This window comes from Indicator indicator, unplaced genomic scaffold, assembly GCF_027791375.1.
Source record: "Indicator indicator isolate 239-I01 unplaced genomic scaffold, UM_Iind_1.1 iindUn_scaffold_63, whole genome shotgun sequence".
Lineage (NCBI taxonomy): Eukaryota > Metazoa > Chordata > Aves > Piciformes > Indicatoridae > Indicator > Indicator indicator.
In genome coordinates, this window is record NW_026539194.1 from 167,229 (window position 1) to 191,036 (window position 23,808).

At 45.6% G+C, this 23,808-nt stretch overlaps 1 protein-coding gene across 2 annotated transcripts in view; it reads right to left on the minus strand.

The window, feature by feature from the left end:
* LOC128980092 (maltase-glucoamylase-like) overlaps window positions 1-23,808 on the minus strand; it is an 88,994-nt gene that overhangs the window by 59,834 nt on the left and 5,352 nt on the right. For both annotated transcript variants that reach the window (XM_054398532.1, XM_054398531.1), the window contains 11 exons: window positions 23,525-23,634; window positions 21,608-21,759; window positions 19,780-19,951; window positions 18,838-18,937; window positions 18,500-18,612; window positions 13,563-13,688; window positions 12,494-12,625; window positions 11,280-11,399; window positions 9,973-10,086; window positions 1,140-1,224; window positions 184-301 (listed from right to left, as the gene is read on the minus strand). In XM_054398532.1, the coding sequence (XP_054254507.1) occupies window positions 184-301; window positions 1,140-1,224; window positions 9,973-10,086; window positions 11,280-11,399; window positions 12,494-12,625; window positions 13,563-13,688; window positions 18,500-18,612; window positions 18,838-18,937; window positions 19,780-19,951; window positions 21,608-21,759; window positions 23,525-23,634 (1,342 nt within the window). The remainder of the gene's footprint in view (window positions 1-183; window positions 302-1,139; window positions 1,225-9,972; window positions 10,087-11,279; window positions 11,400-12,493; window positions 12,626-13,562; window positions 13,689-18,499; window positions 18,613-18,837; window positions 18,938-19,779; window positions 19,952-21,607; window positions 21,760-23,524; window positions 23,635-23,808) is intronic.

A 23,808-nucleotide genomic window follows, 5' to 3' on the forward strand; every position in this document is an offset into this window, starting at 1 on the left:
AGAACTCTGCTCTTGTCCTTGTTGAATCTCATGACTTTTCTCACCGAGATCTCCAACCTGTCCAGATCTCATGGGGTGCCAACCACCACCTCAGTTTGGTACCATCAGTAAACCTGCTGAGGATCTACTCAATCCTCTCACATCCAGGTATTGACCAAAACTGGCCCCAGTCCTGATTCTCACCGATGTGTGGAGATGGCCATGGAGTATCCATAGAGGTTGTGGACATCATATTGACGTCCCCACTTTTGCCTGGCATCCATGCACATGGTCTTTGAATACAAGAGCCTGTCCACAATATCTGGAAGGAAGAAGGTTGAGAAGAACATTGAAAATCATTGAACTCAACTCGATTTTACTTAAAAAATGAACTGAACTTAAATTCAGCATATCTTTTCAATTATTGCCATTAAATTTGGGGAGAATACCAATAAATTTAATCAGTTTAATGAAGAGAAAATGCATCAGGACCCAGCACTTGGTGAACTTCATCCAATGAGCCTTGGCCATGGGTCTGGCCTGTCCAGGTCCTGCTGGAAAGCTTCCCTACCCTTGAGCATATCAATGAAGCCACCGGGCTTGGATAAAAAGTTTGAGGAGACTCAGTTCAGTTTTATTGCATTTCTGATTTAATAATTTTAAATATTTATTTAAATTTAATTTTTAATTAATTTTGGTATATATTTTATGGGGGGTTTAATTTTTTAATTTATTTTTTTATTTTTAATTTAATTTTTAATTTCATTATTTATTTTTATTTAATTTTGATTTAAATTATTTATTTTTAAATATTTTGTATTTAATTTTTTATTTTTTAATTTAACTTTGGTGATATTTAGTTTATTTTTTATTTTTTAAATATTTAATTCCCATTTTTGTTTAATTTTTTAATTTTAATTTTATTTATTTAAATTTTGTTTTTATTTATTTAAATTTTTCATTAATTACTTTTTAAATTTAATTTTTTAAAATTTTAAATTTTTATTATTTAATTTTTGATCTAATTTTTTATTTAGGTTTTACTATTTTATTTGTGTATTTTAAAAAGTTGGTCTAATTTGTAGTTTATTTGTAGTTTATTTTTATTTTTTTAATTTTTAATTTACGATTTGCCCTACATCTAAAAGCAAAATCTTTACGTGGTATGAAGGGTGGATAGTTGAAGTCATTCTCCTCACAGCCTTTAGTTGAGCCTTGGACAAAGTTGGAGACTTCATTCATATCCTGGAAAAAAATTAAATCACAAATTCCAGTTTCACAAATTGTTTTTTTCTTTCTTCATACCAAGCATTCTTCCTAGCTTTCAGTCAAACATATCCTTGCAAATCTTCTTAACAGGAAGATTATCCTAGAACCCCAGAAGAGCTCAGGTTCAAAGGGACCTCAGAGATCATCTCCTCCAAAAAAATTAGGAATAATGTTCATAAGATACTGAAGCCCTCATCCAGCAACAAGGACATGTATTTACACACCCAAAAAAGATTTAAAAATGGGAAAAAATATTACATAAATCTCTCTGAGTGTCAAAAAAGGATGCTTTTTAAGTGGTAATGCGGGAATTAATTGGGGGAATGAGTCACTCTAATTCTTCCCAAATCCGGGTTTAAACATGAATCCCAGCGTGGTGGGGTTGGAAGGGACCTCTGGAGATTATCCAGTCTTGATAATTAATAGTCTATTAATATCATCATAGAATCATAGAATTGTTAGGGTTGGAAGGGACTTCAAGGATCACCCAGTTCCAACCCCCCTGCCATAGGCAGGGACACCTCACACTAGATCAGGTTGCTCAGAGTCACCTCCAGCCTTGCCTTAAAAACCTCCAGGAATGAGGCTTCTACCACCTCCCTGAGCAACCTGTTCCAGTGTCTCATCACCTTCATGGTGAAAAACTTCTTCCTAACATCCAATCTGAATCTACCCATTTCTATCGTTTTTCCATTCCCCCCAGTCCTATCACTACCTGACACCCTAAAAAGTCCCTCCCCAGCTTTTTTGTAGGCCCCCTTCAGATACTGGAAGGCCACAATAAGGTCTTCTCGGAGCCTTCTCTTCTCCAGACTGAATAGCTCTTTCAGTCTGTCCTCATAGGAGAGCTGCTCCAGCCCTCTGATCATCCTTGTGGCCCTTCTCTGGATATGTTCCAGCAAGTCCAGATCTTTCCTGTGATATGGGTTCCAGAACTGGATGCAGTACTCCAGGTGGGGTCTCATCAGAGTGGAGTAGAGGGGGAGAATCACCTCCCTCAACCTGCTGGCTATGCTTCTCTTGGTGCAGCCCAGGATGTGACTGGCTTTCCAGCTGCAAGTGCACACTGCTGGCTCATGTTGAGCTTACCAGGTACAGAGGTGAGACTGCTTGGTCTATAGTTCTCTGGGTCATCCTTCTTTCCCTTTTTGAAAATAGGAGTTATGTTTACCCTTTTCCAGTCAGTGAGGACCTCCCTGGACTGCCAGGACTTTTGGAATATAAAAGAGAGGGGTTTAGCAACCTCCTTCCCGGTTCCCTCAGCACACATTGGTGAATCTCGTCGGGTCCCATGGACTTGAACACTTTCAGGTTCTTCAGATGGTCATGAACCTGATCTTCACTCACCATGGGCAGTTCCTTCTTCCAGTCCCTGCCATTATCTTCCGTTACTCTGGGAGTGCAGCTGGAGCCCTTGCCAGTGAAGACTGAGGTAAATCAATCCCAATGGCCCAAGGTTGTCTAGAATCACTACTGAAAAGCATCACATGGTGATCACCATGGTGGGCACTGGAGGGATCACTGGAAGGATGTCTGGAGGTCATGCAGTCCAACCCCCCTGCTCCATCAGAGGCACCCACAGCAGCTTGCCCATCATCACAATGACCAGGTGGTTCTGGAATCTCTCTAGAGAAGGAGACTCCATCACCTCTCTGGGCAGCCTGCTTCAGGCATCCAACACCGTCACACCAAAGAAGTTTCTCCTTCTGTTCAGATGGAACCTCCTGGGTTCCAGTTTGTGCCTCTTGCCCCTTGTGCTGTCACTGGGGAGTACTGACAAGAGTCTGGCTCCATCCTCTTGCTTCCTGTACTGGTTTTAGGGCTATGCTGTGATGGTTTGAAACTGTCTTTTTAATTTTTCCTTGCAAAGTTCAGAACAGAGAAAGTGAAAGAATGTAAATAAGTCACTATTGGGTGTAAGAAAGCAAAATAACGATTGTTCTAAACACTTCCATTGGATAGATAGAAATGTTTAAGAACTATTACCCAAAACAAACTAGGCATTCGGCACATTCTGCATTCGGCAGTGGGGGGCAGTTGCTGGGCTGTCTGGCTGCTGTTTCTTCTTCTCTTCTGGCTGAAGATAACACACTGACCTTGGCAGCTAAGTTAACAACTTTCTGCTTAACTAACTCTGCTTCTCTGTCCAGGGGAGTCTGGGGGGGAAGCTCCTGGGAGAGAGAGGCCCCTTTGGGAGGGTCCCCTTGGGGGGAAGCAAAGGGAGATCGGTTGTGCTTTTCTGTTGATTGTATATATTTGTGAATGTTGTGAATTTTGTATATTTGTACATATTCATTGCATTTCATTGTAGATTTTAGACTCTGCTTGTAAATACAGCTTTTCATTTGCTTCCAGACTGAGCTAGCCTGGTTATTGTTGGGGGGGGGGGAATTTCAGCTCACACCGACACACTTTTTATTTTTGGCGCTCCATCTCAGGGCTCGATTGCTTGTTTGATTTATTTCTGCTCAGATTAGGAAGCAAAATGAAGCTGTTTTGGATTTTGAGTAATTTTATTTCATCTATTATCGGTGCAATTGTCTACAGATGGGCTGTTACCTGCATGATAGACAAGATTGTGAGATATGTGGCATATAAGTCGTTTCTTTGGGTTAAGAATAAGTTACTGAATGTTGGTGAATTCTGTTGTGGTCTTATTGGGCTAAGAAGCTATGGTAACTCAACTATGGATGTGCTAGCAGACACATATGAGTTTGTTACTCCTCTTACAACTACAGAGGGTCTTTGGAACCAGTGGTACCCTAGATATCTTGTGCTTGCCTTAATTTTGTTGCTTCTTGGAATAATCATATGGCTACTGATAGCACTGTGTCAAGAAAGACATAAGGCTACTTGCTCTTCCAACTCTGCTGTGAATGTGAAAACCAAGCCAGTAAATTTGGTTGCCACTATCACCAGAAAGCGCAAAGGAGCTGCAGGAGGAGATGCAGATGCTGCAGGAGAATGTGCAGATGGAGATGAGGGTCCTTCTACTCAGGGTCCCTCTCTTAAGAAAGATCCTTCTGATGAGGAAGAGAGGGTTAGCCTTAAAACTCTGGTAGACCTCTTGAGACCCCACATGGATGATGGAGATGTAGGTCAGGATGTAGACCCTGGTAGATTAGCAACTGCTGGCAGAGCCTCTGAACTCAAGGAAATTCAACGGAGGATTACAACAGGATTATGGGGACAGCAACCTCAGGATGATGATGATGATGATGATGATGATGAGGATGACATACAGTCAGCTAATGCACCCAGACAGGAAATTAGACATGTGAGGAAGGATTACATCAGAGGAGATAATGAGCCAGTCCTGTCTTGGCTAGCCAGGTGTTTTGATATGGGAGCCCCAGCATTGGTGGTAGGTGACAAGTCGGCCTCTCAGTTGGGGATGCTCTCAAAGGATACAGGCATAGACAGGCATCTAGGCAAGTGCATTGGTAAAGTTTCTCTGTGGGCACGCCTCCTACTGGCAGTCTCGCTGAGGTACCCCAGCAGAGATGATTTACCATGGAACCCTAAGCCTTGGACCACAATAGCTGAGGGAATCAAGCGTCTGAGAGAGTTTGCTGTGAGAGAAGTAATGTATGGAGATCATAAGACTCTGAATCCTGATGAAATTCCTGTTGGAACAGGCCTTGCCAAAAAGCTCATTAAGCTTGCTCCTCCTAATTATGCCACTATTCTGGCAAGCAGGATTGTGGCAAGAAATTATGGTGGAGTGCCTCCCACTGTTGGCCATTTCACTGACCAAATGAGGCAATTGGAGGATAGTCTTGCACGTACTTCTTTGGTTTCAGCCATTGAAACTCTGTCTGGAAAGATGGAGAATTGCATGAAAGAGCTGAAGGAGGAACTTAAAACCTCCATATCCAACTTGATGAAGGGGGATGATTCTGATTCCTCTTCCTCCAGATGGATACAAGTTTCAGCTGTTAGGAACAGACGTGCTCCAAGAAGGCCATTCCAGAATAGGTCAAACCAAAACAGACAGCAGAGGCAATCACGTGGCAGTATCTGGATAACTCTGCGTGATCAGTTTGGTGAGAACATGAACAGATGGGATGGTCAACCAACTTCTGATCTTTTCAAGAGGTTACGGGAGCTGCAGAGGGGCAGATCCCGAGGTAGCAATACCAGGAGGGTAGCTGTCGCTTCCTCAGTTTCCCAGAACAACTCTGATAGCTCCAACAGTGATCCTAATTCTGGTGCTGGACGTTGTGCCAGCTGTACATGTGGAGGTAATCCCCACAACTAGGGGTGCCCTGCCTTCCGCCAGGGGGAGGTAAGGGATAATGGAGATAACAGAATCTATTGGGATGTGTACATCCAGTGGCCTGGCACTTCAAAATTTCAGAAGTACAGGGCCCTGGTTGACACAGGAGCTCAGTGCACCATAATACCATCAAATTATCAAGGGGGAGAATCTATAACTATTCAGGGAGTCACAGGTGGATCTCAAGAGTTGTTTAAGATAGAGGTTGATATAAGTTTAACTGGGAAGCAGTGGAAGAAACATACTATTGTAACAGGTCCTAATGCACCTTGTATTTTGGGAATTGACTTTCTGAGAGAAGGGCGTTTTAAAGACCCTAAGGGTTACAAATGGGCTTTTGGAATAGCAACTGTAGAAATCGATGGAGGAAAATTGAAGTTGTCCATTAGACCTGAGCTTTCAGATGAATCTGCAGTTGTGGGACAACATGAGATAGAGGATGTAAAGCTGCCGGTTGCTTCTCAAACTGTGCATCACAGACAATACAGAACCAACCGTGACTCTTTGGTGCCCATTCAAAACTTGATTCGTCAGCTGGAGAGTCAGAAGGTCATCAGCAAAACTCATTCACCTTTCAACAGTCCAATCTGGCCTGTGAGAAAGCAGAATGGAGAGTGGCGTCTGACAGTTGATTTCCGTGCCTTGAATGAAGTAACTCCACCCATGAGTGCAGCAGTACCAGACATGATGGAACTCCAATATGAGCTGGAATCCAAGCAGGCCAAATGGTATGCTACCATAGACATTGCTAATGCTTTCTTCTCTATTCCCATAGCAGAGGAATGCAGGCCTCAGTTTGCTTTCACCTGGAGAGGCATTCAGTACACATTCAATCGTTTGCCCCAGGGGTGGATTCACAGTTCAACCATCTGCCATGCGGTGATCCATGATGCTTTGGAGAAAGGTGGAGCTCCAGAACACATTCAGTTCATCGATGACATCATCGTCTGGGGTGAGACTGCTGAAGAAGTCTTCGAGAAAGGTAATAAAATCCTTGACATTCTCTTGCAAGCTGGTTTCACTATCAAGCGAGACAAGGTGAAAGGACCTGCCAGAGAAATCCAGTTTCTGGGAGTGCGGTGGCAAGATGGTCGCCGTCACATCCCAATGGATGTGATAAACAGAGTCTCCACCATGGCAAATCCCATCAACAAGAAAGAAACTCTGCGTTTCTTAGGCATAGTGGGATTTTGGAGACTGCACATTCCTGGATACAGTCAGATTGTGAAATCTCTATATGATGTGACTCGAAAGAGAAACAGTTTTGTGCTGGTTTGGGGCCAGACAGATCGTCTCTTGCCCCGAAAGGGACAAAAGAATGAGACTCACACAAACGGACTGGAGAGTGATGGAAAGTTTAAATGGAAAAGCAATTGGTGAAGCTACAGAGAACTGCAAGCTACAAAGCATAGTGACAAAGAGTATCCCAAAGCGTACAGAACCCCTCACAGAATTCCCAAAAGCTTCCCAATCCTTCCCTTCTTCCCACCTGAGGGTAAACCCAAACCCCCCAGGGCTCTTTCTTCCCCCTCCCGCTGCTAGGCAAGTCTCAGGCTGGCCAGGTCTGAGACTGCCCCCCCCTCCATTCTCCTCCTGGCATTAGGCCTAGACAGGCCTAAGAGGCCTTGAGGATACTCCCCCGGCATTACCCGATAAGAGAGGACATCTCCCGTGGGAGCAGAGAGGGAAGAAAGAGGAAGAGAATGACTTTGCAGATGGCCTTATAGGGTGCAGGACTTATGGGTAGAAATACGTCGTTTCCTGTGTCCACCCCTGTGGGTGGGCACCCAGGACACCAGAGGTGTATCTCATGCGGCAGTGGCAGGGGGCACCCAGCCTAAACTGCCACAAGTTTCCAATGGGGTCCTGAGCAACAAGCAGCCTTTGACCAGATCAAGCGAGAGGTAGTCCAAGCAATGGGTCTGGGACCTGTCCGAACTGGTCCAGACATTAAGAACATTCTGTACACAGCTGCGAGTGACAATGGTCCAACCTGGTGCTTATGGCAAAGAGCTCCAGGGGAGACACGAGGACGTCCTCTTGGTTTCTGGGGTTGTGGCTACAGAGGCTCAGAGGCAAACTACACTCCAACAGAGAAAGAGATTTTAGCTGCTTATGAAGGAGTGAAAGCTGCTTCTGAAGTCATCGGAACTGAGTCACAACTTCTTCTAGCTCCTAGATTGCCAGTTCTGAATTGGATGTTCAAAGGCAAAGGTTCTTCACCACATCATGCAACAGATGCTACCTGGTCTAAGTGGATGGCTCTAATAACACAGAGAGCTCGAATGGGAAATCTCGAAAGGCCTGGTTTGGTGGAGGTGATCACACACTGGCCAGAAGGCACAAGCTGTGCTAAACCTCCAGAGGAGAGAGTAACTCGTGCTGAGGAAGCTCCTCCTTACAGTGATCTGTCTGATGATGAAAAGAGATATGCTTTGTTCACAGACGGTTCCTGTTGTCTTGTTGGGAACAAGCGGAGATGGAAATCTGCAGTGTGGAGTCCAACGCGCAGAGTTGCAGAAGCGAGAGATGGAGAAGGAGAATCCAGTCAATTCGCAGAGGTAAAAGCTGTCCACCTAGCTCTTCACATAGCTGAACGTGAGAGATGGCCAAAGCTTTATCTCTACACTGACTCGTGGATGGTAGCCAATGCCTTGTGGGGTTGGCTGAAAGACTGGAAGAAGAATGGCTGGCAGAGGAAAGGAAAGCCAATCTGGGCTGCAGATCTGTGGCAAGACATTGCTGCTCGCATTGAGAGAATCCCAGTGAAAGTGAGACACATCGATGCTCACATTCCTAAGAGCAAAGCTACTGAAGAACAACAACACAACCATCAGGCAGATCTAGCTGCAAGAGTGTGTCGGTGTGAGCTGAAATTCCCCCCCCCCCCCAACAATAACCAGGCTAGCTCAGTCTGGAAGCAAATGAAAAGCTGTATTTACAAGCAGAGTCTAAAATCTACAATGAAATGCAATGAATATGTACAAATATACAAAATTCACAACATTCACAAATATATACAATCAACAGAAAACAGATCTCCCTTTGCTTCCCCCCAAGGAGACCCTCCCAAAGGGGCCTCTCTCTCCCAGGAGCTTCCCCCCCAGACTCCCCTGGACAGAGAAGCAGAGTTAGTTAAGCAGAAAGTTGTTAACTTAGCTGCCAAGGTCAGTGTGTTATCTTCAGCCAGAAGAGAAGAAGAAACAGCAGCCAGACAGCCCAGCAACTGCCCCCACTGCCAAATGCAGAATGTGCCGAATGCCTAGTTTGTTTTGGGTAATAGTTCTTAAACATTTCTATCTATCCAATGGAAGTGTTTAGAACAATCATTATTTTGCTTTCTTACACCCAATAGTGACTTATTTACATTCTTTCACTTTCTCTGTTCTGAACTTTGCAAGGAAAAATTAAAAAGACAGTTTCAAACCATCACACTATGCCTTTAAATTTTTTCTCAGATTTTGACCAGAAAGTAGTAAGAATGTAAATAAATCACTATTGGGTGTAAAAAGGAAAAATAATGATTATTCTAAATTATTCCATTGGAGGGAGGGATAGCTCCCTTAAGATTTAGTTCTCAAAACAATGTTCAGTTCTGTTCTGTTGTGGCAGCCTAGCAGTGTGTTTCAGCATTTCGCTTCTTGCTTCCTTTGCTGGGGGAGATAACAGCTGCATACTGACTTGGCAAGTTCTAACTTCCCAGGTCCTTCTCCCTGTAGCTGCTTCCCAGCAGGTCCCCCCTCACTTGTCCTGGTGCAGGAGGTTGTTCCTCCCCAGCAGCAGGACCCTCCCCTTGCCCTGGTTGAACCTCATGAGGTTCCTCTCTGACCATCTCCCAAGCCTGCCCAGTCTGAAAAACGGCTTTACTGTGTTGAAATCACAAATCCTATGAAGGGTTTTCATCTTTTCTCAGGTGGGAAAAGAATTTCTCCCCAAAGGAGAGGGAAAAAAATCTAAATACTGAAATTAAATTCTGAAATTACATTCAGAAATGCAAGTGTGAAATTAAATGTTGTAAGTTCTGAAATTAAATTTCATAAACTCTAAAATGAAATTCTGAAATTTAAATTTTACAAATTTTAAAACTAATTTATATAAATTATTTAAATTCCAAAATTAAGTATTAGAAATTCTAAAATTACATTTTGAAATCAAATTTTATAAATTCTGCAATTCAATTTTACAACTTCTGAAATTTCTGAAACTCCATTTTTCTTAAATTTATTTTGTAAGTGTGGTAATAATGGTCCTGGTGAGTTCATAGATAAATTAAATTAAATTGGATCATTAATTAAATAACTTTTTATGGACAGAAGCAGGCACCCACCACATCACCTGAATGCAATTTCTATCAAAATTCCTCTGACACAGGAAAAAGAAAAACACAAATTTCACCCAAATGCATCAAACTCTGCTAAAAAAGCCCCAAACCAGGATTTACTCACGATCCAGAGCCCATCATAGGGCACTTCGTTGTAGAAGATTTTGCATTCCTCCACCCACCAGCTGGTGCACTCAGGGTTGGTGAAGTCTGGGAATACCGTTTGTCCTGGCCACACCTGCCACCAATGAGGGAAATCATTAAATTAAATTAAAATAAATCAAGTTTGTTAAGTTAATTAAGTTAAATTAAGTTAAATCAATTTAAGTTAAATTAAATTACATTAAATTGAAATAAAACATACTAACTAAAACTAAATTATGTTAAATCAAATTACATTAAACAAAATTAATTTAAATAAAGTTTAATTAAATTATCATAGAATCACAGAATGGATCAGGTTGAAAGGGGCCTCAGAGACCCTCTCCTCCAAACTCCCCACCATGGGCAGGGACACCTCTCAATTAGACTCAGATGCTCAAGGCCTCATCCAGCCTGGCCTTGAAGACCCCCAGGGAGAAGGCATCCACAGCCTCCCTTGGCAGCAGAGTCTCACCACCCTCATACTGAAGAACTTCTTAAGATCCAGTCCCACCCTGCTCTCCCACTGCTTCAAACCATTCCCCCTTGTCCTGTCTCTAGACACCATCATGGAAAGCCCTTCTGCAGCCTTCCTGTAGGATCCCTTCGGCTATTGGAAGGCAGCTCTAAGGAGTCTTCTCCTCTCCAGGCTGAACACCCCCAGCTCCCTCAGTCTATCCTCACAGCAGAGGTGCTCCAGCCCTTGGATCATCTTTGTGGCCTCCTCTGGACTCGCTCCAACAGCTCCAAGTCCTTATGTTGGAGACACCAGAACTGGACTCAGTATTCAAGGTGGGCTCTCTCTGTCTCTTATTACCAACACCCTCAGAAGGCAAAAATCATCTCTGTTAAATGCTGAGCTCTAAACTCCAAAGTCCTTTTATGTCCAAATCAGTTTTATTTGTGGCCATTTCTCAGTATCTGCCACATTCCTTGTCCAATTACAAAACCAGTTTGGGAGCTGTGGAGGGGGAATGGCTCCCTGAGAACTGGTGCCAACAAATAGACATGGCCACCCTTGCCCCCAGCCCTTAAGAACTGCTCCATTTCCTTTGTGAAAGGCAACATATAAAAATAAAATTATAAAACCCCCAGGAAATAGCCTGAAAAGAGAAAAATGTTACACAAAGAAACTGGGAAATAGCATTAAAAGAGGGAAATGTTACAAAACAGAACCCCAGGAAATAGCCTGAAAAGAGGAAAGTTTACCAAAAGCACCAGGAAATGGCCATGTGAATTGTTCCAGCCCCAAGCAAAGGGGGTCTGGAGTCTCTGCCCTGGGGTCATTACCTGGCCAATCAATGGTGTGTCACTGTTGGACTCGTTCACCCAGATGCCCCTGCTCTGCCCCCTCTCATAGGTCAGGTATGGGGAGCCATCAGACAGGGGCTCTAAGGAGATGGCTGGGTCCTGATGTGGAGAGACCAAGGCAGGAAAAGGTTAACTGGGGCACCAGGGCTGTATGAAGGGGAGAAGAAGGAGGAGAAAGGGAGAAAGAGAAGAAAAGAAGGAGGAGAAACAGAGAAGGAGGAGGAGGAGAAAGGGAAAAGAAGAAGAGAGGGAGAAGGAGTAGGAGAAAGGGAGAAGAAGAATGAGAAGGAAAATGAGAGAAGGAGGAGAAAGGGAGAAGGAGGAGGAAGAGGAGACAGAAGGAGGAGAAAAGGAGGAAGAGGAGAAAGGGAGAAGGAGGAGGAAGAGAAAGGAAAAAGAAGGAGACAGGGAGAAGGAGGAGGAGGAGATAGGAGGAGAAAGGGAGAAGGAGAATAAGAAAGAAAATGAGAGGAGAAGGAGGAAGAGGAGACAGAAGGAGGAGAAAATGAGAAAGAGGAGAAAGGGAGGAGGAGAAGGAGAAGGAGAAGGAGAAGGAGAAGGAGAAGGAGAAGGAGAAGGAGAAGGAGAAGGAGAAGGAGAAGGAGAAGGAGAAGGAGAAGGAGAAGGAGAAGGAGAAGGAGAAGGAGAAGGAGAAGGAGAAGGAGAAGGAGAAGGAGGAGGAGAAGGAGGAGGAGGAGGAGGAGAAGGAGGAGGAGAAGGAGAAAGGGAGAAGGAGAATAAGAAAGAAAATGAGAGGAGAAGGAGAAAGGGAGAAGGAGGAGGAGAAGACAGAAGGAGGAGGAAATGAGAAAGAAGAGAAAGGGAGAAGGAGAAGGAGAAGGAGAAGGAGAAGGAGAAGGAGAAGGAGAAGGAGAAGGAGAAGGAGAAGGAGAAGGAGAAGGAGAAGGAGAAGGAGAAGGAGAAGGAGAAGGAGAAGGAGAAGGAGAAGGAGAAGGAGAAGGAGAAGGAGAAGAAGAAGAAGAAGAAAGGGAGGAGGAGAAAGGGAAAAGAAGGAGACAGGGAGAAGGAGAAGGAGGAGACAAGGAGAAGGAGGAGAAAGGCAGAAGGAAAAGGAAGGGGAGAATAAGGAAGAGAAAGGCAGAATAAGGAAATGAAAGGGAGAAGAAGGAGGAGGAAGAGAGAAGAAAGGGAGGAGAAGGAAGGGAGAAGGAGGAGCAGCAGGGAGTGCTCACCAGGATGATGATGTACTTCTGCCCATGATCGTGCAGGTAGGCTCGGAAGCTGGGCAGGTCTTTGAACTTCTCTTTGTCATAGGTGAAATCCTTCCTTTCCTCCATGTAGTCAATGTCTGTGTACTGGACATCCTGGAAGAGCGACATCAAACAGGACTTCAGATGGGACAAGAGAGGGTCCAGCCACATCAGGTCCTCTCAACACACTGCCCAGAAAAGCAGTATCCACCATCCCCTCTGGCCTTAGCTGGATGTGGGCACCTGAAGTAATTTTTAAACCTTTCTAAATGGGTCCTTCTTGTGGCCACAAGAGGACGCTGCTGGCCCATAGACGGCGTCTTGTCCACCACACCTTCCAGATCCTCTACCGACCTGCTTTGCTGAGATGGAAATTTTAACCCAAAACCTTATTGAGATGGAAATTTTAAGCCAAGAAAACTTCTTGAGGTGAAAATTTTAAGCCATAAAGTTACTGAGATGGAAATTTTAAGACAAAAAAAACTTCATGAGATGAAAATTTGGATCCAAAAAAGTTCTTCAGAAGGTAACTTTAAGCCAGAAATCTTCTTGAGAGGAAAATTTGAAGTAAAAAACCTTCCTGAGATGGAATTTTCAAGCCAAAACCTGCCTGAGATGGAAATTTCAAGAAAAAAACCTTATTGGGATGAAAATTTTAAGCCAAAAAAAACTTCTTCAGATACAACTTCTAAGCCAAAAACTTCTTGAGACAAAAAATTTAAGCCAAAATTTTCTTGGGATGGAAATTTTAACCAAAAACAACTTCTTGAGATGCAAATTTTAAGCTAAAAACTTCTGAGGTGGGAATTTTAAACCAAAAAGTTACTGAAATGGGTATTTTAAGCCAAAATCTTATTGAGGTGGAATCTTATTGAGCCAAAAAATTTCATGAGATGAAAATTTTAATCCCCAAAAAGATCTTGAGATCTAAATTTTAATCCAAATGCCTCTTGAGAGGGAAATTTCAAAGTAAAACTTCTTGAGAAGCAAACTTGCAGCCAATCAAAACAGCCCTAGATGAGGAGGACCAAACCCTGAGATTTTTACTCACATAAGGGAGGCCAATGGCTCTGTTCCGCTCCACCACAGCCTTCAGATCATCCAGGGACTTGTAATCATAGCGGCTCAGCTGGAACCCCAGAGTCCAGTAGGAAGGCAACACTGGCAGCCCAATGAACTGGGGGGATCAGAGTGGTGTCAGCATCCTCCTTTGGGTCTGATTCCCTACATTCCCCAATTCTCTCTCAAATCAGAGACTCAACCTGAGAACCATAAAGTCCAATTTGCGCAATTACCCATGGGGAGATGTTTTTCTGTCCTCTTTTTGCTGCCCAAAACCCAAATGCAAATAATGTCAAGGCTCAGGGATCCACTGTTATCAATAAAGATCCTGTCATCTCCTGTCTTGCCTTGACTTGTCTTGATGTGTGTTGACTTGTTTTGTCTTGTCCTGTCTTCTCTTGTGGTGAAGGGTGCATATGCCCAGAATTCACAGAATCACAGAATGTTAGGGGTTGGAAGGGACCTCAAGAGACCATCCAGTCCAATCCCCCTGCCAAAGCAGGATCACCTATATTAGGTCACACAGGAACTCATCCAGACAACTCTTGAATATCTCCAGAGAAGGAGACTCCACAACATCCCTGATCATCCTCTTCCAGTGTTCTGTCACCCTCACAGTGAAATAATTCTTCCTCCTGTTTGCATGGAACTTCCTATGCCTCAACTTCCACCCATTGCCCTTTGTCCTGTCACTGGGCATCACCAAGAAGAGCCTGGCTCCATCCTCTTGGCACTCACCCTTTATGTATTTATAAACAGGAATGAGGTCACCTCTCAGTCTCCTCTTCTCCAAGCTGAAGAGCCCTCAGCTCCCTCAGGCTCTCCTCATAAAGAAGATGTTCCACTCCACCATTTTTGTGGCTCTGTGATGGACTCTTTCAAGCAGTTCCCTGAGGTTCTTCTTGAACTGAGGACCCAGAACTGGACACCACAATATTCCAGATGGGGCCTCACGAGGGCAGAGTAGAGAGGGAAGAGAACCTCTCTCGACTTACTGACCACACCCCTTCTAATACAACCTAGGCTACCACTGGCCTTCTTGGCCACAAGAGCACATTGTTGGCTCATGGTCAACCTTCCATCCACTGGCACCCCCAGGTCCTTTTCCCCTTCACTGCTCTCCAGCAGCTCATTCCCCAACCTATACTGGTCCATGGCATTGCTCTTTCCCAGATGCACAACTCTACACTTGCCCTTGTTGAACTTAATTTCATTTCTCCCTGTCCAGCTCTCCAGCCTGTCCAGGTCTGGCTGAATGGCAGCACAACCCTCTGGTGTGTCAGCCACTCCACCCAGTTTGGTGTGCTCAGCAAACCTGCTGACAGTGCACTCGGTGCCCTCATCCAGGTCCTTGATGAATATATTGAACAGCACTGGTCCCAGTACCGACCCTGAATTATGCCCCAAATATTGCCAAAACTTGTCTCTACATATTTTGCTCAACCCCCCTCCCCCCCACTCTCCCTCTCCTTTCTGGAGTGGGTACTCAGCCTAGATTTGACTAAACAAATGGTCAGGCATCTCCAAGCCTGGGTAAACAACCCAACCTGCCAGATCATGCACCCACCTTGTGGGATGCTTGTGATTATTCTAAGTTTGGGCATAATTCTAACCACATGCTTTGCTATTGGCTAATGCTGTTTATCAAGTGTGACTATTGGCTAAATCCAAGCCCAAGCAAATTATAAATATTACCCCAATTTGTAAACAACTCACTCTTTGCTCTTCTGCTCTTTTGCTCTTGCTCTATTGCTTTTGTTATTGCTCTCTTGCTCCGTGCACATGCTCTGCCTTTATCTGCAGTCCGGAGAGAAGCCTGCTAACCAGCGAGAGCCAGCGTGCCTCAGTTTACCCGGAAACCAGCAAAGAGTCTTTCGCTTCACTACAGCTTAACATTATACCCCAGTCCTGCTGATAGAAAGAAGCTACCACTGCACCCTGAGGGACTGAGACCCCACTGGTAAGCTTAGCCAGTTGGGAGGACTTGTGTGAAACCCTGTTGGCAGTTTAAGTGTCTGCTGAAGCCATGAAGCTGCAGACCTGCGAGCCAAAGTCTTAGCGTGGCACTTAGGACCGTGCCTAGCAGCCCCTTTGTGATGGCTGCTCAGCTGCAGGAGAGGGAGCTGCTGCCTACTGCTCCACAGTTTTGTGAGTTAAGCTCCACACAATTCAGAGTACCAGTGGTCTATGCTCTGCCAGGACTGTCTGTGAGTGTCCTGGATGCTTGGCCATTTCCGAGCTGAACCAGGGGAAAGCTGTGCTGCTCCATGCGGCCCCCACACTCTCCAGCCGCTCCAGGAGGGGAACTGCCTCCCCCCACAGTGTCCAGCAGACTCCGCAGGTCTGCCAGGCTAGCAATCGCCCGAGAGCCATTCCAGGTGAACCAGGCTCCAGCACAGCCTGGCAGAGCCTCTACAGCACACCCTCGTAGCTGTGGGAGATGGCAGCCCCCAGCAGGTCCCTGAGCCTCAGCAGCAACCAGCTATGGCCCCGCCAGGTCCCCATGAATCTCAGCAGTGACCAGCATAGCAACCAGCATAGCAATAAGCTTTCATCAGGAAACTGTATCTTTTCCAGTGTCCACATGTTTAACACCAGTTTTGGTTCTGTTTAAAATCCCCAGGCTTTAGCCTGCATGATATTGTGATCTACAGTTTATAAATGCAGCACCCCAGTTATGCTTGGAGCTATAATTCGTGATCATAAATTGATTTAAGTTTCTGTAAAAGGTTCTTTAATTGCATGCCCTGACACTTTGTCTCTCTTAGCTGTTTAGCAGCCTCCAAGTGTCTTGTCAAGTCGCCATCTGGTGGACAAGAGCCAGAATTGCACTCTCGGGTCTTAATTGAATAACTGTTTAGTATTTTTCCAATTTGATTCAAAATTGTTAAATTGTACCAGTTTATGGGATATATCCACAACTGTGCACTAGAATCTGCACATATAGAGATAAAAGGTTATTAATATTTTATATTAATAAATAATAAAAATATTACTAATAATTTTACATAAATGATAATAACCATAGCCATCACATTTATCCTGTCTTGTCTTGCCTTGCCCTGTCTTGTTTTGTCCTGTCCTGTCTTGTCCTGTCTTTTCTTGTCTTGACAACTTTTTTTGTCCTGTCCTGGCTTGGCTTGGAGTGCCTTGCCTTGTCTTGTTCTGTCCTGTTCTGCTCTGATTTGTCTTCTCCTGTCTTGTCTTGACTTGCATTGTCTGTCTTGTTTTGACTTGACTTGACTTGTCTTACCTCATCTCATCTCATCTCATCTCATCTCATCTCATCTCATCTCATCTCATCTCATTATCTCATCTCATCTCATCTCATCTCATCTCATCTCATCTCATCTCATCTCATCATCTGTCTTAGTTTTAAGAGTGGACAGAAATTATATTTTACCCCCCAAAGGAGTAAAATCAAAATGCTCTCACACAGCATTGGAAAGAGTTGGAAGTTTAAATGAAAGTACTATTCTCACTAAAGAAATTACAAAATACCCATATTCACATTCAGTCCCAGCCCAGTCCTTCCACCTGGGCTTACAACAACCTCTTTAAGCCAAAAAAACTTTTTAAAACCTCCTGCAATCAGGCCAACCCCTCCCTACACACCTCTCTACCCCCCATGCCTCTGGACCTGAACAGCACAGAAGTGAGCTTTTCCCTGGCAGCCCTGGCCACTTAAGGCTGAAACCCTACCCTGAAATACCAAACAAGAGATAAGGTCCAGCCTGGAGAAGAGAGAGAGAGAAAAAGGCCTGAAAAGAGTACAAAGGAGTAGATACAGGCATGATGGGATGAAATAATAAAAGATTACAATTTCCTCTATCCCCTCTGAAGCTCCTGGAGGACCTCTCTGTGGTAGGACTTCTAGGCTAGTCCTTAACCCACAACAACATCTCGTCTTGTCTCATTGTATCACCCCTCATCTCATAATGTTATGCAAGAATCCCAACATGGTGAGGTTGGAAAGGACCTCTGGAGGTCATGCAGTCCACCCCCCCCTACTCAAAAAGGGACATCCACAGCAGCTTGTCCAGCATCACAATGACCAAGTAGATCTGGAACCTCTCCAGAGAAGGAGATCCATCACCTCTCTGGGCAGCCAGTTTCAGGCCTCCAGCACCATCATACCAAAGAATTTTCTCCTCCTGTTCAGATGGAACCTCCTGAGCTCCAGTTTGTGCCCCTTGCCCCTTGTGCTGTCACTGGGCACTGCTGACAAGAGTCTGGCCTCCATCTTCTTGCACTCCACCTTTTAGCTCTTGCTGAGCATTGAGAAGATCCCCTCAGGGGCTGCTCTTGTTCAGGTTCAACAGCCTCACAGAGCTCCTAACAGAGATGTTCCAAGCCCTTTGACATCTTCAGAGCCTCTGCTGGACTCTCCCCAGTAGTTACCTGTCTCTCTTGAACTGGGGAGCCCATCCAAAATAGAGATGGGACTTAGCTGCCATAGAGTCCTCAATAGCTGGGTAGAGTTTTGGGTACTTTGCTGCCATAAAATCCCACTGGTGAGGGACAAATCTTGAGTTCCAGTTTTGTACCCATAAAATAGTGAAGAGTGGTGGAAATAAAACAGAAGAAAACACAAAAATGGGGGGAAATACAGAATTTCTCTAGGTAAAGCTTAGGATGGAGACCATTAACTCAATGATCAGCCTTGGCTAGTGCACCACAAGCAAGAGCTGTTTGCCCAGAATCACAGAATGTTGGGGGTTGGAAGGGACCTCCAGAGACATCAGGTCCGACCCCGCTACCAAAGCACAATCACCCAGGGCAGGTCACACAGGAACACGTCCAGGTTGGCTTTGAAAAGACTCCACAACCTCTCTGGGAAGCCTGTTTCAGTGCTCCATCACCCAAGATTGTCCTTCAGTGTCTCTAAGGCCAGAGGATGCCTTGGGCTGGTGTTCACCATCCTACCTTCACATACTCCTGCACCACCTGCTCAGGGGTGTCCTGAAGGAAGACATAAAAGTCCAGAACTCCCCCGATGGTTCTGTAGGTGACGGCTGGCACTGGCTGCATGGCAACCTCTGAGAGGAGAAACAAAATCAGCTGAGGACAGCCTCAGAGGTCTCTGATGGCAACCCCAGAGAGAAAAAGAAAAAATCAAGCAAAAATATTCAAGGAAAACCAAACCCCTTTCTGGAGCTTGCAGCAGTGGTTTTCAGCACTTCTTTTGCCTAAAAAATGTCCAATTACTCCTTAAAACATCTATGTTTCCCCATGATTTAAAAAAAAATCCTTTTTTTCCTTACCCATGGGATTGCTGTTCATTAAGAAGACACCGAGAGAGGCTCCACTTTCATCTTCTAAGCACAAGAAGAAGGTCTGAGCACCATATAAATTTTCCATGTTCTTCAAGGGGAAAAAGAAAAAGAGAGAATTTGGTTAAAAAATTCACACGCACACACACACAAAAAAAAGGCAGGAAAAAATCACCAAGTGTTGACACAGCTTCTCAGTAGCACCCATGACAACCTCAGGGAGTTCATTCTATCACTGATGGGAATGACTTCAAGTTGCTTAAATTCTGATGAAGGCCTAAATTTGGGGGAATTGAGCCTAAATTTGTGAAATCTACCTGAAAATTTGGGGATATTTACTTCAAATCTGAGGAAATCTACCTGAAAATGTGATGAAATTTACCTCAAATTTGAGGAAATCCACCTGAAAATTTTGGGAAATTTGCCCCAAATTTGAGGGAATTGACCTAAATATTTGGGGAAATTTCAGAGAACCCCAGAATGACTGAGTTTGGAAGGCCCCTCAGAAATCATCTCCTCCAACCTCCCCACCATGGACAGGGACACCTCTTAACTAGACTCAGCTGCTCAAGGTCTCATCTGCCATGGCCTTGAACACCCCCAGGGAGGAGGCATCCACAACCTCCCTGGGAAACCTGCTCCAGGGTCTCACTACCCTCATTCTGAAGAACTTCTTCCTCAAATCCAGTCTAACCCTACTCTCCCTGAGCTGCAAACCATTCCCCTTATTCCTATCTCCAAACATCCTCATCGAAAGTCCCTCTGCAGCCTTCCTGATGATCCCTTCAGGTATTGGAAAGCAGCTCTAAGGTCCCCCTGGAGTATTCTCCTCTCCAGGCCTCAGCAGATCTCTTTAAACCTCCAAACATAGCTGGAGTCCAGAATTTCCCTGAATAAAAAAAAAAGGAAAATGTGCTAAAAGGAAGCAAATACCCCAAAAGGAGCTGTGTCCCTGTTGAATATGGGCCAGGTCTTCCAGTTGAGGTCATGCTGGTACTGCTTGTGGATGTGTTCGCCCACTCCATAGATATTGCCACTGGGGAGTTTGATGGAGAGCTGCAGGAACTGGTCAGCATAGACCAGAGGACCAATGGTGGTGTCAAAGCTGCAGAAACACCAAAAGGTGACGAAAACGTTGATCATGAAGGTTGGGTCCATTGGTAGCACCAACACCATCACTTCCCCCAAGACCCCCAACCCTTTAAATTAGAGAGATTGGTCACCACTTGATGCTGTCTATTTTGTCACTTGGTCAAAACAGGTCAGTAGAGGTTGGGGGCTTGTTGGAGAGCAGCTCTGGCAAAAAGGACCTTGATGTCCTGGTGGACAACATGATGACCATGAGTCAGCAATGTACCCTTGTGGCCAAGAAGGCCACGACATCCTGGGATGGACTAGAAGGGGTGTGGAGAGTAGGTCAAGAGAGGTTCTCCTCCCCCTCTACTCTATCTGGTGAAGCCAGATCTGGAATATTGTGTCCAGTTCTGGGTTCCTCAGCTCAAGAAGGACCTCAGGGAACTGCCTGAGAGAGTCCAGCACAGAACTACAAAAATGCTGAAGGCAGGTGAAACATCCCCAGGCCTTCTGAGGACAGGTTGAGGGAGCTGGGACTCTTTAGCTTGGAGCAGAGGAGCCTGAGGGGTGAACTCATTCATGTTTATAAAGATGCGAAGGATGGAGCCAGGCTTTGCTTGTTCAGTGATGTCCAATGATAGGACAAGGGGCAACAGGTGCAAGCTGGAGCAGAGGAGGTTCCACATGGACATGAGGAGAAGTTTCTTTATGGTGAGGTTGCTGGAGTATGCTGCCCAGAGAGGTTGTGGAGTCTTCTTCTCTGGAGGCATTCCAAACCCATCTGGATGTGTTCCTGTGTGACCCTAGGTGATCCTGCTCGGCAGCAGGGATAAACTGGATGATTTTTGGAAGTCACTTCCAACCCCTAACATGATTCTGTGATGTTTCCTGTCATAGCTAATTCGGTTCCATTGACTTTGATTTAATTCCATTTAATTCAATGTAATTCCATTTAATTCAATGTAATTCCATTTAAGTCAATGTAATTCCATTACAACTAATTCAATTAGATATAATTGAATCTAAATCGATTTAATGCAATTCCATTTAATTAAATTTTATTTCATTTAATTCCATTTAATTCAATCTAATTGAATTGAATTCAGTTCAATCCAATCTAATCTAATCCAATCCAATCCAATCTAATCCAATCCAATCCAATTCAACTCAACTCAATTCAATTTAACTCAGTTCTATTCTATTCTATTCTATTCTATTCTATTCTATTCTATTCTATTCTATTCTATTCTATTCTATTCTATTCTATTCTATTCCATTCCATTCCATTCCATTCCATTTAATTTAATCCAATTCAATAGAATTAACTCTAAATCACCTCCATTTTATTTAATTCATAGGCTGAGGAGGTGTCAGCTACTCCTCCCAGTTTGGTGCCATCACCAAACTGGCTGGCAGCCCTCAGTCAGGTTCTTGATGAAAATACTGGAGTCCTGGTCCCAGTACTGATCCCTGAGGGTCTCTGTTGAATACAGGCCTCCAACTAGACCCTGTCCCAACTAGACCCCCACCACTCTGTGACTGCTTTCCTTCAACCAGCTGGCCTCCATCTCACTCCCCAATCATCCAGACCACACTTCCTGTGCCCAGGAAGGCATCTTCTGAGATAGCAATCACCATCATGATAAAGTCCACCACTCTGAGAAAAAAAAACCCAAAATTTACTCACACAACTTTTCCAGTGCTCACTCTGGTCACCTTGATGCCAAAGGGGTTGTGTTGGACCTCAACTTTATAGCTGAGGTTGGAGGCTGCTGTACCAGTGAAAGATCCTACATGCTCATGGGGGACTTCAAACCTCCGGCTGTTGGGGTCGGTGATCTAGGTGTGTAGGTCAAAGGACAAAGGACAAAGTGAGGACAAAGAGATTGTAAGGACAAAAGAAGACATTCAGTAATTAATAACTTGTTCCAGCAGGACCATCCAGATTTTATGTGGTGACAAAAAAAATTCTGCCCCCTCCCCGCCCCCCCCCCTCTCCCCCCCCCCATTGTCCAAACAGCAGAGACCCAAGAAATGGTCAATATCAATCAAGGGCAAAATGAAGCCTGCTCAGCCTCTTTGCCTGGGTGGATAAAAAGAGCATTTTCCACTTTTGCCACATCTGAGGGTGATTTTCCCATGGAAAATAGGCAGGAGGTGGAAAAGGAGAGGGGAGGGGAGGGGAGGGGAGGGGAGAGGAGAGGAGAGGAGAGGAGAGGAGAGGAGAGGAGAGGAGAGGAGAGGAGAGGAGAGGAGAGGAGAGGAGAGGAGAGGAGAGGAGAGGAGAGGAGAGGAGAGGGGAGGGGAGGGGAGGGGAGGGGAGGGGAGGGGAGGGGAGGGGAGGGGAGGGGAGGGGAGGGAGGGGAGGGGAGGGAGAGGGAGGGGAGGAGGAGAGGAGAGGAGAGGAGAGGAGAGGAGAGGAGAGGAGAGGAGAGGAGAGGAGAGGAGAGGAGAGGAGAGGAGAGGAGAGGAGAGGAGAGGAGAGGGGAGGGGAGGGGAGGGGAGGGGAGGGGAGGGGAGGGGAGGGGAGGGGAGGGGAGAGGAGAGGAGAGGAGAGGAGAGGAGAGGAGAGGAGAGGAGAGGAGAGGAGAGGAGAGGAGAGGAGAGGAGAGGAGAGGAGAGGAGAGGAGAGGAGAGGAGAGGAGAGGAGAGGAGAGGAGAGGAGAGGAGAGGAGAGGAGAGGAGAGGAGAGGAGAGGAGAGGAGAGGAGAGGAGAGGAGAGGAGAGGAGAGGAGAGGAGAGGAGAGGAGAGGAGAGGAGAGGAGAGGAGAGGAGAGGAGAGGTTTGGGAAGGGAAGGGAAGGGAAGGGAAGGGAAGGGAAGGGAAGGGAAGGGAAGGGAAGGGAAGGGAAGGGAAGGGAAGGGAAGGGAAGGGAAGGGAAGGGAAGGGAAGGGAAGGGAAGGGAAGGGAAGGGAAGGGAAGGGAAGGGAAGGGAAGGGAAGGGAAGGCTAGGGAAGGGAAGGGAAGGGAAGGGAAGGGAAGGGAAGGGAAGGGAAGGGAAGGGAAGGGAAGGGAAGGGAAGGGAAGGGAAGGGAAGGTTTGGGAAGGGAAGGGAAAGTTTGGGAAGGTTTGGGAAGGTTTGGGAAGGGAAGGTTAGGGAAGGGAAGGTTTGGGAAGGTTTGGGAAGGGAAGGTTTGGGAAGGGAAGGGAAGGGAAGGTTTGGGAAGGGAAGGGAAGGTTTGGGAAGGGAAGGGAAGGGAAGGTTTGGGAAGGGAAGGGAAGGTTTGGGAAGGGAAGGTTTGGGAAGGGAAGGTTTGGGAAGGTTTGGGAAGGGAAGGTTTGGGAAGGGAAGGGAAGGTTTGGGAAGGGAAGGGAAGGGAAGGTTTGGGAAGGGGGAAGGGAAGGTTTGGGAAGGGAAGTGAAGGGAAGGGAAGGTTTGGGAAGGGAAGGGAAGGTGGGAAGGGAAGGGAAGGGAAGGTGGGAAGGGAAGGGAAGGGAAGGGAAGGGAAGGGAAGGGAAGGGAAGGGAAGGGAAGGGAAGGGAAGGGAAGGGAAGGGAAGGGAAGGGAAGGGAAGGGAAGGGAAGGGAAGGGAAGGGAAGGGAAGGGAAGGGAAGGGAAGGGAAGGGAAGGGAAGGGAAGGGAAGGTGGAGGTGACAACTTCACCTTGAAGTGGAGGCGGTTTGGGGTCTGGTGCTCCATGGTGAGGAGAACATTGTCAATGTCATGGCCAAAGAGTGACGGTGAGGGGAGCCGGGTCAGGGTAGCTTGCAGCCCTGGTGGGAAAGGAGACCAAACAGGATTTGAGTGGGAAGGGACTGTACAAAGCCAACCAGCTTGATCATTGTTATGAAAAAATGATCAACCATGAATCATGGTCATAGAACCAACCATGAATGGTGGTCAACCACAAATTATGATCAACCATGCATCATGATTAGCCATGAATT